Source organism: Lepisosteus platostomus, chromosome 28 (genome assembly GCF_059453375.1).
Source record: "Lepisosteus platostomus isolate fLepPlt1 chromosome 28, fLepPlt1.hap1, whole genome shotgun sequence".
NCBI lineage: Eukaryota > Metazoa > Chordata > Actinopteri > Semionotiformes > Lepisosteidae > Lepisosteus > Lepisosteus platostomus.
In genome coordinates, this window is record NC_142638.1 from 1,278,802 (window position 1) to 1,296,313 (window position 17,512).

Here is a 17,512-nt window from a genome sequence, read left to right on the forward strand (position 1 = left end):
TATGGATCAATTAGTAGACTCTGATGAAAAAACATTGATCACACCAACATTCTGTGCCAGTTTTATTTTTGTACACAGGAAAACTGCTAAACAGGTCATCTTTACATAAAGACATCATTTTATAATTCTCATTTGAGACGCGAGGGGCATAACATCATAAAACATCACTGGGCTAAGCGTGATCGTTTTCTCTTTTTTTAACAAGAAGCTCAGCCAACTCTAAAGACTTTCTTTGATTTTCTCTGGTTAGATGATCAATCATAAAGGGCTGTTTTCTTTCCAGTTCTTACAACGCAACAGGCTGATTGACTTTCTGATGAAACACTGGGCTAAGTTGAGATTAGAAATGAAATCACACTTGCACGGTGCAGACTGGCACATTGGTTCCCTGAAATTAACTAAAAAATGACTAATTAACAAATCTACAGTATAGGAGAAACAATTTACAGATTTTCTTACATGAAGCTGAGATTATTTAGATCATTATAAATATAATGTCAGTTCCTTTCACCAGCAAACAAGCTGGTACATTGAATGTATATTATTCATTCATTATTCATCCCCCCAATTCTTTCTCCAAAGGAAGTGAACAGCAGCTCATTGTGAATGGGCTCTTACTAATATGTAATTGCTGCCCGCAAATCAGGCAATGTTTGAGTTTTCTTCCATTCACTATATCTCTGGAGGAAACTGCCACCAGGCCTTACTTCAAAAGCCGCTTGGTCTTGAGAGAGGGGGAGAGAGCATGTGAAAGCGTGGTAGAGGAGAGATAACAGCTGAAAGAGAGATGGAACGCTGTAGAGGGGAGGTAACAAAAGAGAAACCGAGATAGATATCAAGATAAAGAAAGAGAGCTTCAACAAAGAGTGACTGTGTTTGCCCAGCCTTCCTGCCTTAGTGTGGTTATTTGGGAGTTTCTTTGAAAGTAGGAGAAGTCATTGACCCCTGGTCCCAGCACACCACACTGTACATTGTAGAGGAAACGACGGTTGTGGATGATTTTAGTTTCCGGGGGGCTAGAGACTGGAACTGTGGTTAACCAGGCGGGAGACAGCAGTCAGGCCAAGGATCAAAGCATAGCAGTGAAAGTCAATTGCTCACCGCGGGAGCTCAGTTAAAAAGCAAGAGTGAAGGCCAATTTGCAACAATACTCAACTAAAGCATGGCAACAAAAACAAACTCATACGCCTGACAATCAATGAAAAGGAGTATAAAGGCAGTCTTGGCTGTGCTGTTTATGCAGAGAGCTGTTTTTTCACTGAAAGGCGAAAGAGTACAGGTGCTTTGCATTTTAGATGCAAAGTGGAGGGGAGCCAAAGCCCATTTCGTTTCATTCCCCATTATTGTCCATTTTACTAGCATCAGGCCCCATTTATGATTCAAGTTCAAAAGCAACTGTTTCTAAAGGAATGTGGCCCCTCGGTGAGTTAAAAGCCACTGTGCAGATGCGAGACAATGCTAACGCATGCACACATCAGTAGCATCAGTGCGTGAGGATTGCTTTCTGCAAGAGGAGAGGAAACTAAGGTAGCAGAAAGGTTTGGTCAACAACACCGAGATTCTGTGCCCTGCGTTGTGTGTAAAAGAAGGCTGTAGGGAAAAGAAGTTCAAGGTTATGCCCTTCAGGCCTCCAGTTAAGCTTTGAGGTTCAGATAAACAATAAAAGCTCCACCAATTAGTTCTCCATCTGCGTCATGAACCAAGCCAAGTGCTGCTTTAAACAGGCTGGCCTTAAGCAGTGGCACATCGAGCCTTACTTCTAAAGTATGTGAAAATTGAACACAGCAGTAAATTCAGGCTCGAAAAGCTTCTAATTGAACTGAAGGGGCTCATAAAACTTTATTTTCAACAGCAATACCTGCCTGTACATCTGTTTGGTTGTTCCACCCCCAGAGATCTTAAAGAGCGGGACTCTGCCTCCCGGCCGAACAGTGCCTTTCACAAGAGCCGTTCTGGCTCTCTAATCATCAGCGGCGGCTGTCAGAACAAGTGCAGAGCGGTGATGTCAGCTGGGTTTCAGGAAGTGATGGGGTCAGTCAGCCACAGTGAATCACTGTAATGGGGCCTCGGGGCAGGAGCGCAGGCGGCTCTTGTAGAGCTCTTCGTGAAAGATGAAGAACGCTGAGCTTGGAAAAGTCCAGGAGAGGAAGAAAAAAGAGCACAAAAGAAAGAGAAGAAGTTTAAGCAGGCCTAATTGTTTGCATCTGAGGGCGTAAAATGTGAAGGGTTACATCAAGAAAAGTGAAATGAGTACTGGAAGGGCCAAGATAAACTTTGGGTGGCAGAGTGGAAGGCAGAGGGTTTGAATAGATCATCTGTACCAAAGTGGGGTTTTCGGACTGAATAGGAAATGTCAAGGGCCCTTGACTCGTCTCTGGCTCATTTTAAACACAGCTGGAACAGAACAGCGGTCGACTTGTCTCTGCCACGGCAGCTGTGCCAGCTCCTCCACTCAGCCCAGGGCAGAGCGATCCCTGAGTCTCTTGCAGCCCAGCCAGCTCCCGCCTTTGCCTCTGCTTTGCAAACAGCTCAGAAATGGGATCTTAATAAGCCCCTGAGCGGCAGAACCTTATGAAAATATTAAAGCCAAGAGATCCTGGGATGGAGACTGGAACAGTTTAATAATACATTAAAAGGTCGTTTGCAGACATTTCAAGCTGGTTGTTGGCAAGACTAAGCACAACGGCTTAAATGTGTGCTGTGAGAACAGGAGAACAAGCATGGGCTGAAGATCCTCCTCCACCCAGCCCTCATTTATCACAATCAACTGAACATGCTGCTTTGTGCTTTAAATAATTTGGTTTGCTACTAATTCTATTTAATTTATATGCACATTTGAAATATAACATAACAAACATGAAGCATTACTGACAGAGGTACAGCACAGCTCACGCACAGGAAAGACCTTTGAACCACAGTGTCTAACTTTTGATGAACAAGAACTTCAATCCAGCCTCGCAGTTTTATTATAGTTCATCCTGATAATATGCTACAGCTGGTTTTCACAGTCAACACTGCAAAACTGGAGAACAGTAGTATGCACACTACTAATGCAGTAGTGGTCATATAATGTTATCAAATTATAAAACAGAAATCAGTTAATGTGAGTAAATGTTAAAATGTTTTGTTTGTTCCCTGCTCTGATTCAGAGGAAACCACCTCGAGTAATAGACTCTGCCTTAATAGAAAATATTTAAAAATAAATTGAAAAACACTTGAACAAGGTGCTGAAAGAGAGTGCAGTGAATCTCAGCCTATTGGTCTCTTGTCTTGATCCAGATGAGCGTATTTCCTTTCTTCAGGCCTGTTCCCATAGGCACCACTTTAGACAGAGGGACAGCCTCAGCGACAGTGATGCTTAATGTTTTATTCTTAAGCAATTTTTGGCAGTCGGAGATCTTTTGAAATCAGTGGAGCGGGAAATGTCCGTAGCCTTAGGGCAGCCTCTGCAAAACGGATTTGCTTTGTAGTCTCTCCAAGGGCAGTAAAAATGTACGTGGAAAGACAGATTATTCTGTTGTTTCTTACACCAGGCTTATTCAATACATTGCAACCATAGTCATCATAGACCAACCTTGAAATTCTTACCCCACCTTCACATGTGGGGATGAATAGCTCTGGTTTCTAGAAGGCTGCTGGTTAATCTTTAAAAAAAGATACCAGTGTAAGCACTGAAACATAACAAGTGGTCACAAAACAGCTGCAAGGTCTTTATTTATGGAACCGTGAAGTAACGCAGATTTCACAGCACCAGAAAGCAGAACTGTCTAGACTTCTAATTCTGCTTCTTCGATAGTAAGCATCTACAAACCACTATTTCTCCCTTTTTAGGGCCCAGAAGTGATATACTGTATGTACTGTCTGACAAGGAAAACTCTCCAGGGTTATAGTGATGTTTTGGCAACTATATATACAATAATGTCATGAATTTACAAAATAATGTTTACACAATTTTTACACTTAATATTTTAGTCAAACTGAATGCTCAAACTGAAGTCCTCAAATGGTAAGATACAGTATGTTACAGTACATGTTAGCAAACTAAAGGAAAAAAAATGAAATGCATGCAGTCCATAGGTATTTACTGTAGATCCATGGACTCAATCACCTTTGATTGAGAAGCAATTACAGTCACAAATCTTTTTGGCTTTGAATGTGTAGAGTAGGTTGTATTTGTAAGAAATATTAATTTTTACTTCAAATTGTCATGACTGCAAGCTTAAAAGCAACAATATATTTTTTGTTGGCACTTTTGTACGGCACTTACTAATGTATATAGATGTGTGTGTTATGGGCAGATGCCAAATTTGGGTACTTCATGAAATTCTCAGGCAACTATGGTCAGAAACTGAATTATCCTTGAATGTTACAGTACATCACCTCAGTTTCTGCCTGGGTACTTCAAAAAGTACCCACAAATCGGAAAAGAAACAAGTAGTGTTCTATCATTATGCTGGTCTGGAAGCAGTAAATAAAAACACACTGTTTTTGAGAGAGACATATACTGTACTACTGGGACTGGCCTTAGTGCCCTCCCTTACTCTTTACATGTTGTGAATGAAGATCCTGACACCATAAAACAGAAAGAGAAATGTATTTGGCAATAACAGCACTATCAGAGCTTTTAAGAGGGCATGTGGTTCACATATTTTAAATTCCAATGGTATATTTCTTCACACTTGACAGTGAAACTTGTCTCAGTGGAACCATGAGGAAAATGCAGAAGTAGTTAATTTAGAGCTGACAACAGGAGACATGTCTTTACTCAGATACACGAGTCTGAAAGAAGCTACGTGTTAATGTTATTGAAAGTAATTCCTTCAATATCCAAAAGAACTTTTCCTTTGTAACCAAACTCACGAAACTAGACTGAATGTACCTGTGGTCTTTGTAATGTTCTTTGACACCGTGGTTCTGTCTGCTGCAGTGACTGTGTTTCTTTCCCACAGAATTGAACCCTCGCTTCTCTAGCACCTTGTCCTCGTCCTCCCTGGGACCAACCCCCTACTCTGTGGAGGACATCACCTCCTCCATCGATGATGACCAGACCACCCCAGCCATGGATATTGTCACCACTGCCACCTCGCCGCAGTTCATTGGCAAGGGACTGAACGAGAACCTCATCCCCATCTACTGTTCCATCCTGGCAGCCGTGGTTGTGGGGCTGGTAGCCTACATTGTCTTCAAGAGGTGAGACCCCCCTCTGGAGATTGCTGGGCAGGGCAGGACTACAATCTCTATCACAAAGATGGACACCAACAAAGTCAAGCTGTTTTTTTAATTACAACACCTCTCTGCATGAGTGTATGCATCAGACTCTATAGGATGACCAGCTCCAAGCTATCACATACTACAGGGGAGGAACAGATAAAGGTTTATTCCATGCTGAAAGGGAAAGAAAAGACAATGTTTTGTCTGTGGAGCCCTCTTCAGGTACGACACCTTTGCCTGTTCCTTTGCAGCCTACATACAGTACACTGAGGCAGCTATCCACTTGAACATACTGCAGTGTTTGTACAGTATATTCTCTGTTTTGAGCTTGCTATCGTGCTCAAGGTGACAGTGTCACGGTGCCACCTCAGTTTCTTATTGCAGTACAAAGAGAAGTTCATTGTGGGAGCATTGTGGTTTGACCTTTTGGATGAAAGGTGGCTGGTCAGCTGGCTTGCTGTGTAGTCCTTCCAACACACTAGGCTTCTGATTTTACCAACCTCGAAGTCTCAATTACTAAACTGATCCACTTTCTTGATCATTTGAAAAAATATACCTCTGTCCATCCATTTTTGACCACTTTATCTAATTCAGGGTCATGGGGAGCCAGAGCGTATCCCAGCAAGCAATGGGTGCAAGACAAAATACTGTACATCTCGAACTGGATGCTAATCTAGTGCATGGCACACACTGACACACACGCTCACACCAGGGCCAATTTTCCCAGCAGCTTCCTACCAGTTTATGTTTGCGCTGTGGAATGAAACCCATGTAAACACAGACAGAACATACAAGCTCCATGCTGTTGGCACCCAGGAACTGAACCCAGGGCCCCAGTACTGCGAGACAGCAATGCTAAACACTGCTCCATCTTGTCACTTATTGAATATACATTTGATTCACTATGCAAACATTCTAAGGTTTGGAGAAAGGTTCCCCTTAATTACAGCTGTCATGTAGAAAAACTAACACTTCAGCCCTCCAATGACTAACAGGCTGTTTTAAAAAGTCCATCTACAAATCAGTGCTGTTAATACAGCTTCAAAATCCCTTGCCAGCATAACTGTGATATCGAACTAGCTTGTTTCAATTTATGGTTTGAACACTCTGCATGACATCAGCTTTTCATTAGCAGATAGCTAGATCTTTAACTATGAAATAGATGGCTTCATGACCTTCTATTAAAGCTTTAAAAGCATACAAAGGGGAAAGAGATGTACATGGAAAGTCATGATGTCTGTTAATGGTGATCAGTATTAAATACATCCCTGAGTTCCTGATGACAGGCTGCGATTGCACTTCCAAGACTCTTAAAGTCAGGCAGCAGGTGCAGCCAAACATAGAGCACGGGGATGATAAAAACCCTGTCTTTGGGGGTCCTTTTTGGTTGATATTTGGCATTTTGTTGATATTTTGAAATTTATTTTGATATTATTTGGATGGCATCTTCATTCACATTGACCTGTGAGGGTTAAATAATGAAACATGGTAGCTTTAAGAATAAAGTTGTCTGTATAGCTGCCCAGGCACTGAGGGAGTCTGCCCTTAATCCTGAGTTCTGACTAGGAGCCACATTATAAAATATTCAGGCACAATGATGCAGGGTGTGATACTGGCCCACTTAAGGCACAAGAACTAAAATACAGGCAAAAGAAAGGCAATAAAAAGCCACATGTAAGGCTCTAGATTTTGTCATATATAATATAAATAAATATAAATATATATTTTTTGTCAAGTGTGTGGTTTGTGCACAGGACCAAATGGTAATTTACACTTTAAAGAATTGGTTGAATCCACTGTAATTGAGGAAACTTCACTGTATTGCTTAACAGCTGAGTTCATCATGGAGCAATAGAAATTGCAATATAAAATTAAACTAGTAATATACAAAAATAATTAGGGATAACAGTACCGCAAATGTAAATCAGAAAAGGTACAGTATTTCACATCTGTAGCTGTAATTTAAAATAGTATGTACAGTATTTCATTTTCAATTGCAAACTGTTTCAGGATAGATTCTGGTTAAGTTTTCCTCTTTCTATATACAGTATATACTGTAGTATACTATAATGCAATCAGAAACCTGTTTTTCAAGCAGTAGAAAAGTAAAGAAAGAAACATTTCTGAAATACATATTCATTCATACAGTAATAATAGGAATTAACTTTCAGTTCTCAAGACATTTTGTAATTGAGTATACAGTAGTTTAAGATATGGATAGACGGCAAGAAACAGATATGGGCATTACTGCTTTAAGATTAGACTTGAATCAGGCACAGAAGAATGGGCAGGCACAGTATGATCTGAACTAGGACTTCTTTTACGTCAGTGGGTCCCTGGAGGTCCTGGAGGAACACTGTCTGCTGTTATTTTAATTCTAGCCGAGCTCTAAACCTCCAGTGCTAATTTATGATTTAAATGATCTGATGTTTGTTTAGACTTTTATTAAACGTCAGTCAGTAGAGAGTGTGAAAAATACCCCAGGGGTACTGTTGTCAACATCTGCAGCACACACACAACTGTACGCAGCCTGTGTTTGCTTGGCTTTATTTCTGACTAAACCACTCTTACTAGTTCGGCTGATGTTGAAGAGATGTTTGGGAATGACTCACCTGGATGAGGGTGCTCTTGAAACTTACTCTGACACTCTGAAACCCATTTGACCTTTAAGAGCTGAAAGCAAAATTGCAAATGTGCCTCTAACAAAAACCTGAAATCAATTAGTCTGTGATTAAGAACTCATTTATTATGAGTATTTAATGTGATTAAGAAAAAGCAGCTGACGCAGTGTTCTTCCAGGACCAGGACTGGAAACCACTGTTCCACTGATTGGGCTGAACTGCTTCATTCATTGTTCCCTTTGGTGCTTCTGCATAGTGGATCAGCTCAGAGTGAGCTGTGTTAAAACATGCTGAGGAACTCAAGCCCCATCCTTCCCTGCCCCCCCCACCCCGTACAGGTGGAACAGCTGCAAGCAGAACAAGCAGGGAAACAACAACCGCACGGTCAACCAGACGCCCTCCCCCGAGGGAGAGAAGCTGCACAGCGACAGTGGGATCTCAGTGGACAGCCAGAGTCTGCAAGAGCAGCAGCAACAGCAGCAGAGCCAGTCCCAGACACAAGGTGGGCGTCACCGATCACGCATGGCCACGGATAGGTGCCATTTGGGAAAGTGGCTGTACGAAAACTAAACCTCTGCAGAAAGAACAGTATGAGAAATTGTAGTCCAACACTATTTTGAGATAAGATAAGATCACTTCATTGGCCATATACAATTTCTTGCATTAGGAATTTGTCTTTTCACATACCCCAGCTTGCTCTCCATGAGAGGCACAGACAGGGAGAGAAGCTTGGGGTCAGAGTGCAGGATCAGACATTCTCAGGGGCTCAACAAAATAGGATTCCTGCCAGCCATGGGATTTGAACCAGCAACCTCCCAGCTACAGGTGCAGATCCTTAGCCACAGACCTATGGCTCCGCCCTGATTTTTTTTGCCATGTAGGAGGGAACACAATACAGCAAGAAACAGCATGAGTATTGTAACGCTTGGGGGTTCACGTGGGCGCCCTTGCCGCTGCCGCATCAGGTCGGCCCCCCACCGTTGGGGACTTGAACCTGGGCCTCCGGCGTCACTCAACAGGGACCCAGCCTGTTGAGCTAAAGAGAGATCTCCCCCCAGCCCAGCGGCCAGGGAAGGGCAGGAAGGGCGGTGATGTCACCGCTGTGGTAAGACGGCTCTTACACACTCACTGGTGGCCGTATGCGTTACAGTATTGTATATAAACAGAGAAAAACTGAAATTTAATACATAAGAAAGGTTCGAACCAGTGTTGTGTAGGGGCATAGCAGTCAGCTGTAATTGTACAGGAAAAAATCCCTGAGGCATATAAAATGTGAAATATGAAAGGTGAAATATGAAAAATGTGAAATGTGGAATAAAATGGGGGTCTAGCCCTGGATGTTGTGATCTGGTGTATAAACCTCCCACAGGGCTTGTTAAAGAGTCCCTGCACAACCCGGACAGCTGAGAGAGATCGGATTCACATAATCACAGGGGGTCCCACTCCCAGCGCCAGGCAGGCTGATCTCCACAACCGGAGCTGTTTTACTGCAGTACAGCTTGACCCAGTGTCTACCGGGGACAGAAATGATTTTGATTTTGCTTATGGATGAATGGCTCATGATTGCTCATATTTCCAATATTTCCTTCCCTTCCTTATTTAGCAGCAGCAGGGAAGCAAATATAACAATTTTATGACTATTTTGGGAAATAGGTAAGACACCCAATTCCTTGCAATTTGATCCACTTCAGTTTTCATTCTGAAAAGATAAATTGCAGGATGTCTTCAGTCCAAGAAGAATCTCAATAGTTCTTTTTTTTCCTATAGTTGTATTATTTTTCCTACTCCCATTCACAAGCCTATGATACTATCTGTGTTCCCAGGGTGTGAATGTCAAATAAATTGGAAGTACTGTAGGGTTACAGAGACATGACAAAACTCCATATCTGTCCTTTAATACAGAACAGACATTGGACTATTCTGCTGTCCTCGAGTCTTAGAGCAACTACTTCTTGTTGACTAATTTTGCATCCTGGTTCTGTGGTCCAAGTTATAGGAGAGAAAATCAAGATCCGCAAGTCTCTTTTCCTTCAGCAAAGCCAGAGCAACATGCGCAAGAGAGGATACACTCTGAACAGAATGCCAGCCCATCACAGGGCAGACGCACAGACACAAACACAGACAAGCAAACACTCACACCAGTTCCAATCTTCCCAGAAGCCAGTTTACTTACTGTAACAATATGTTTTTGGACTCTGGGAGGAAACAGGTGCACCCAGAATGTCCAAACACTTTCAGTTTCAGAGCCACAGCTTAATTCTGGAAAGTGAAAAGTTGCTGAGATACTGTAGCTTAGCAGTCACCACTGCCTGCAGACATGCAACTTTGGCATTCTAGCAGTTACAGAGGACTGTTACCAAATTTCACGTGAAACACACTATTAAAGCAAAGAGGAAAGGCATCACCATCAAGCATGAAGAAACCTTGCTGTATTAAAAAATATATTGCAGTCAGCCTGCGATTCAGTAATGCTGCACATTCAGAAGCCCTGGATTCTTATTCATGGGTATTTAAAGTCTATGCACCAAGGCAGCCACAGCTCCAGCTGCTAATCCTGGCCGTGAAGCAGTGGTGAGCTGTGGGGATCCTGTGTGTGAGAGCCGCTCACAGGCCTGCTCATTACCAGGTGCGTTCTGACACTGCACAGGCCTATCTGCTCCCAGCAGTCCTGCCTTGTTATTCATGACAGGCCTGGGCTTGGGGGTGTCTGGGTGTTTAATAGGTGCTAATAAGTGGTTGTGGTGTCTCCACAGCCACAGCTCTCCACAGAGTAAAGTGTTAAAATCCCTGGATTTCCTCCTAAAGCCTACAGCTGCTTAATGCAGCCCAACAACATTCATAGAAAATCATGTCAATAATAACTGGTAAAGATTAGATCCCGCTTAGTGATATCAAACCATCATCCTTCATCTGTATTTGCATGTCCATCCCATACATTCATTTTCTAACTGCTTTATCCAGTACTGGGCCCCAGGGGAGCCGGAGCCTGTCCGGGCATTCAAGATGGGACACACCCTGGACTCCAGTCGCAAACAGACACACACACACACAAAAGTGTCAATTTTTCCAAGTCATTTAACCCCAAGGAAACCCATGCAAACACAGAGAGATCATACAAATTCGCCATAGGTAGCACCCCAGGAATTGAACCCAGGATGCAAGCTCTGTGAGGCAGCAGCGCTCACCACTGTAACACCACGCCGCCTATTTGCAATATCCTTTTTTCAAAAAAACAAAACCTCATCTTCTATTTCTACATTATTCCGTGTTCAGCGATTTTCAATCAATCCAGACTTCTTCTACAAACAGCCTTTGTAGTGGTGCAAGTAATTTCATCATCATGCTTGAAGGAAAGATGGCTCGTGTGTGGAGCTATAGAGCACTTCAGGATTAATGGAGGAATGATGGCCCCTTTTCTGGTATCACAAGCTCCCAGGCACCCAGGATGTATCAGGGCTCTTCTGAAATCCCTTTCCACCCATTCAGCCCAGTGCTGCACAGCTGGTTCTGCACCACAGCTTTTGGAATCCTGTTTTACTAATGACATGAGCCCAAACATAAAAACAGCAATAACTGAAATACAGGACTCAATTTACACCGTACACGTGGCCTTTCTTGGAAGTATCCATTTTAAAGCCGTGCTAATGCTCAGACTGCTTCGAATTATTCATTCTAAAGCATTAAAATTTGACCACAAATACTAATTTCCTGTGGTGCCCAAGATAGGTTTGAAATCTCAGTCATTCCACATGCTGAGAAAGAAGTTTTGCACAATCCTTTAAATAGCAACAAACATCCCCTTCAGTTTGAAAGTCTTTTATCTTCCTGCCAATTCTATACTTTTGGAAAGGTGCCAATTTGTATCTCTGGCGTTTAACCATAGGGGTGCAGCCAACTCAAGCTCATGTCCAGGAGCCACTCAGTCTTTCAGTACAGCTCCCTTCTCAACAGAGCCATTCCCCTCCCTGTCAATCTGCTGTGCCCTCCTCTGTTTGCTGTGCTGATATTACAACCCCGAATTATCAGGGTTGCAGGATATGCCTTTTGACTCAAAGGAACTCCAGTCCTGATCTTACAAACTGATCCCTTTGAACAAACAGAGGCTTTGGTATATGATCCCTGTCAGTGAAAAGTAGTCCAGAAAACTCAAGGAGGGGTGTGTAATGTTTTTGCAAACAGCTCCAGGGCTCTTTCAGAAAGGCATGCAATCCCTCTGATGTCTGCCTAATGATTCTTCACGCTGGACGTGTTCCACGGTGTTCAAAATTGCACAAAAAACTCACTACACACTGCCATGGATGAACTATTTTGAAACAATTTTGAGCATGCCTTGAAGAACCTGTTTTACACTGTCAAAATGAAATGCTTTGCTAGGTCTTAAATTCTATGTAAAATGTACTCTCAGTTCGGCTGGGTACAATTTACAGAAGCCCACCTGTGACTCAAAACTTCATTTATTTATAATGCAGTTCTATAGTTGATTCATTTACCAATTTCTGATTAAATTCTTAAATCAATGCTAATTTTTGTACTGGTCCATCCAGCAATTCATTAATTTATTAATCAGTTCAGCAATTACTGTATGCATTTTTTCACCAGCTAACATTTTCTTCATGTATAATGTAATTAGTTCAATGATTCAGGCAACTGTTTATAAATCTGCTTTTACTTTGGGTTCCAAGGTGAATCCTTTGCTCTGCGATTGACAGATTAAAACAGGGACATCAGTCAATGCCACGCCATGATGAAAGCACACCAGAACTAGTTTTGAAAAGAAATGCTCCAGCCCTGTACAGAAGATTTTCTGTAAATGCTTAATTTCCCGTGCAGTGGGCAATGACCGACGGACCTTTGTGCGGTGACAGAGATGGTACAGTGGGCTTGGCAGCTGGAAGTCCCAGACCTTTACAGGTCTCTGCCAGTGTTGGAAAAATGTAATGGTACCTACCTTCCCCCAGCCTAAAAAAAGACTTAATGTTAGTAAATATTTTATAGATACCAGTCTGTTTACTGTGCTGCACAGTGTTAGCATCACTGCTTTGTAGTGCTGGGGCCCTGGGTTCAACTACTAGTGCAGTATCTGCATCATGTTTTCTCTGCATGTTTGTGTTGGTTTCCTCCAGGTCCTCCATTCAACAAGTGTACAAAACTCAAAATGTCAGTAATATTATTGGAAATCTCAGCTAGAAATCTAAACTTTCTTTATTTCCATTTTGAGAACTGCAGCTTGGGTCAAAACCCAACAGCCTGACACTATGTCTCAGACCTAACTAAAGCTTGTCTAGTGTTTAGAGTAGGTGAATCCTCTGTGACTCCTACCGGTACATAGAGGGATGGTGATTAATTGGCTTAAAGTTAAAAAGATTACTAAAATATTTTTCCTTAAAGGGAAAATCTTTCAATGGACTCTCACTGCAGTTAAATTTATCTCTTTAGAAAGATGAGTGAGAGAGGAGAACTCTCAGGGGAGGTCTGTTCTAAACTGAATTCCTATATTTCAGCTGCATATTCACCTTATAAATAATCCAACCTCAGTCCTAGTTGCATTTTAATTGCTCTGCTCAAGTACAATTTCTCTTCATCCCGCTATCAAACTTGTAACTGTACTCTTGACTACTCTCACTATGAACCTACTATATAAAATCATCTCTCGATTGTTTTTCAACCTTAGTTTCAGATCTGTCCATCTCCTTTAAATATTTTAAAAAACAGTGATCAGATACCTGAATCAATAGAGCCCCCAGTGGTACATTTAATAATTACAGTTCCAAGTTCATCATTGCAGGGAAATAAATCCATGTGGGCTATTCTGTTGTTGTTGATTAAGTGGCATACCAAATTTTAATATCCTAACCTCAAATTTCTAATTTTTCCTGTCTTTTACATTCTTCTTAAATCCCAATAAATTCTTGTGGCTTTTTAAAAAATAATGCCACGGAGTAGATTTGATCAAAACCAGAAAAGGCTAAAGAAGAAAGTCTTGCAGAGTCTTTCAAACCTGCAGAAATTCAACCTACTCATTTCAACGCCCACAATATAAAGGTTAACTTTCATTGGATCAAGCTGAAAAATGCCAGGGCACCAGACACTGCTTTGTTTATACACCAAAAATACAGTTTTGCTTTATTTTTCCATGTCAGAGCTGGCCAACATATTTTTGAATGTGTGGGGTCTATGTCAAGCAGACCTTTATATAATTAGGTTTTCAAACTAACTGTAGTTTTATAATAATAATAATAATAATAATAATAATAATAATAATAATAATAATAATAATAATAATGTATTAATGTTGTTCATTTGTATCATAGTGTAATTTTTCCAGAAAAATTAAGTGTGATCAGTGAACAGTGGCAGATGCTATCAGATGTGTTGGATCTCAGTCCCAAGCCAGCTTGCATTTTAATATCTGTTAAAACATGAACATGAATCGCCAGATCTGTAGAATGCGATAGGATTCTGCTGCAATATGATCAGATTTCTGATGCGAAAGCTTTTCTTTGAAGTTATGGACATAGGGAAAATGTCTGACTGTACATTCAGAATAAGGAAGTACAAACATTTTTATTTTTGTTTAACAGGGATGTAAAATGGATGTTTTGTACATTGGGAACTTTTGGATCCTGCTCCATCCCAATAGCTCCTCAGTGACAGTTCTTTCGCACAGGTGCTTCTGTAGAACAGGTTACAGGCTGTAAGGATGGGGCACTTTGTTCCTAGGAGCTTGATCTAAGGATCTAAGGATCTCATTCAGCTGCTTCTTGAAGACCCAAGGGAACAGGCCTGAGAAGACATGTGGGGGAAGCTTGTTTTAGGAACCCACTATCCCTATATCACTATATAAAGAATATCACGTTCTCCGTCCTCAATGCACTTTCTGGTGTGGCTTCCACTTGTGCCCTTGCTTCATTGCAGAGCACTGACAGCTTGATCTCAGGGGGCTAATTTTCTCACCCTCTCTCCCTAGTAGTGAAGACTGATGGAGGGTCCTACCCCAGCCTGCCACCCCACAAGCAGGAGGAAGTGGAGAAGCTGCTGAACGTGGGCGCCCAGGAGGAGACGGACTGGTGCAGCCTGGCGGGGCTGCTGGGATACGAGGAGGAGCACATCAACACCTTCCGGCAGGAGGAGCATCCCGTGCGGGCTCTGCTGTCTGACTGGGCCAGCAAGGACTGTGCCACCTTGGATGCCCTCTGCACTGCCTTGCGCAAGATGAAGAGGGAGGACATCGCAGAGAGCCTGCGGCCGGAGCCCACGGCCACCTCGATGGTCTGAGCATGGAGCAGCGTGTTATCCAGCAGGGCCCAGGAAGGAGGGATTGTGGGAAGGAAGGGGGTGGGCAACTAATTCCCTTCCGATGGTTGATTTGGGAGGGTGGTGGTGTTTTCATGAAGGATCTAGTAGATGGCCTTGCCCTCCCAGTCCACACCTCCCTCTCATTCCTCAGTCTGGAATCCCCTCTTTTAACCCATCCCACGTAACCCTCCTACCCTATACCCTGCCACTGCTTTATAAAGACTTGAGTGCACTGAGGCATCCATTTTCAGTATTGTCCTGCTTTCCTTGTCCCTAAGACATGACTCCCCTGGCCCTACAGGAAACATCCAGATATCCAGAGTCACCACACTGTGACTTATCGCATCCTACAGTCGTCATGTTCATGTTTATAGCCATAGCTAACCATAACCATCATAGTCATAGTCTTAGGCCTCTTTGATGAGTCTTTTTAGGACTCGATCATCTACACTACCCTCCCTGAAGCATTTCCCTCCCATTGTGTTTTCCACGACACAGGAAGAATGGGGGGGGTCTGTTCTACCCCTCTACCCCTGTATTTCGTTAGTCTTGTGAATAACAACCTGCCACCATATCTGTATAACCTAACCTGTGGTTGCAACCAGGCTGTTTCTGAGCCCCGTCCTCCCTGTGTTCTTTCCCCTTCACTGTCATTTTCAGGGAGGTTGGGGTCTCCCCCATCCACTCAATCTAACAGATTCTGGTTCTTGGCTTTTTTTAACCCCATTTGGAAATGTGGAATCAAAGCCTGCAAGTGAGTGTGAAACAATCAAAGCCATCCCCTCCCCCACTCTGCCATCTTTGTTATTTTTTTAGAAGTATACTTTAGTGCTCACTTTAGACATATACTAATCCCATTAACTTGTATATTTTGTAAAATAAACTATGCCATCTTATGAGACTAGACACAAGTGGCCAATGTCCAGCATTTGATAGTGGGAAAGGAGCTCCCCCTCCAGGACTAGATGTCTGTCATATTGGCACTCATATTGAATACATACCATGGCTGAATCTCCAGTGTGCTAGACGATGGACATATAACTGGCAGTGTGGCAGGACTGTAAGCATCGTGACAATGCAAGGATGATTGAGAAGAGAATGCCAGCTAGCCCATGCCAGATTGTGCAAGATCTAGCTCAGATTCTACTGCCTTGACTTGAGAATCCCGAGGACCATACACAGTTGTGCCACGTCTCCTTCTGTTTTTTTTTTTAATTATTTTTTTGATTTACAAGTTATTGGGGGCTCTGTAGCTTGAATATGCAACTGGTAGAATATCGCAGTTAATCTGAATCAGAGTTTCTCCCCTGCCTCTCCAAGGCAGCAAGTTATGGGACTAATTTTCAAGCAGCCCACAGTGGCAGGTGCTTGAGTGCAATACAAACCCAGACAATCGGTTTTCTTACGCTTTGCTGTTAAAACGGCAACACAGAGGATCAGACAGAAAACACAGATTGTGTGCCTGTGTCATGCAGAAATCGGTGGTGCAGTTGAGACTGCTGATGAAAGATGAGCAAGGGGAACCCTCTTGCCCCCCCTGGCAATTCTAAGTTTTATTTGTTGATCTTAATGGAATATAATAACAGGCACCTGACTGCATAATTGGTAGAACCTGACAATTAAGACAGGGGAAAATCAATGAGCTGTCTCCCCAGCCTGCCATTTTCATAGACTCCATTAAAGAGATCAAACGCCTATTTAATGCAGCTCTTGTATGAGCACTAAAACAAAAAAATTAAAAAGGAATTAATGCTAGTTCATAAATAATCTGCATGTGGGTAGGAAATGTCAAAATGAAACCATGTCATACAGGTTATGAATACATTTCAGAATGCTCCACAGTAAGAGACTCCTAATATTTGCCATATGGTCTGTGTTGAAAAGTACGGAATAGATTAGAGAAGCAGTTTTAACCAGTATGTGTGTAGTGTGGCGGTTTTGTCCTGCTCAGGCAAAAAGCTGTAAAGGCAACATACACATGTAGCAAATCTGTAGGTGGGGTGTGGTTACAGTGTATAGGAGCACCTGAATTCTGAAGTGTGTCCTGCAGACTTTAGGCTTTCTGCCTAAAGTTGGAAATGTTGTGTTACACATTGCTTAAGACTGGCTTCTCTCTGATCCTCTGTGCTGCCTCTAGTCAGTATGACACCAGGCAAACTGTAAATGTACAGTATAATATACACACATTGCCTCAATAACAGCTTGAAAGTTAAATTCAGGGGTGTGTATTTCTCAGGGTTCAATTTCTTTGTGCAAAGACCTCATTCATAACTAGGTTTCCAAAAGCAATTGCTGGGAAGTGGAAAACAAAATAGAAATAAAGAAAAAAACAGTTATCTGTGGCCAAAAATATTTCCACGGATATAAATAGCAGATATAAAATA

General features: G+C 42.3%; 1 protein-coding gene across 2 annotated transcripts in view; it reads left to right on the plus strand.

The window, feature by feature from the left end:
• LOC148638531 (tumor necrosis factor receptor superfamily member 16-like) overlaps positions 1-16,870 on the plus strand; it is a 51,639-nt gene extending 34,769 nt beyond the window's left edge. The window contains exons 4-6 of one of the 2 annotated variants that reach the window (XM_088622742.1): positions 4,950-5,190; positions 8,171-8,334; positions 14,800-16,870. In XM_088622742.1, coding sequence (XP_088478868.1) covers positions 4,950-5,190; positions 8,171-8,334; positions 14,800-15,107 — 713 coding nt within the window. In that variant the 3' untranslated portion in view covers positions 15,108-16,870. The remainder of the gene's footprint in view (positions 1-4,949; positions 5,191-8,170; positions 8,335-14,799) is intronic. The other variant, XM_088622743.1, reaches the window with a different exon arrangement.
• The last annotated feature ends 642 nt before the right edge of the window (positions 16,871-17,512 follow it).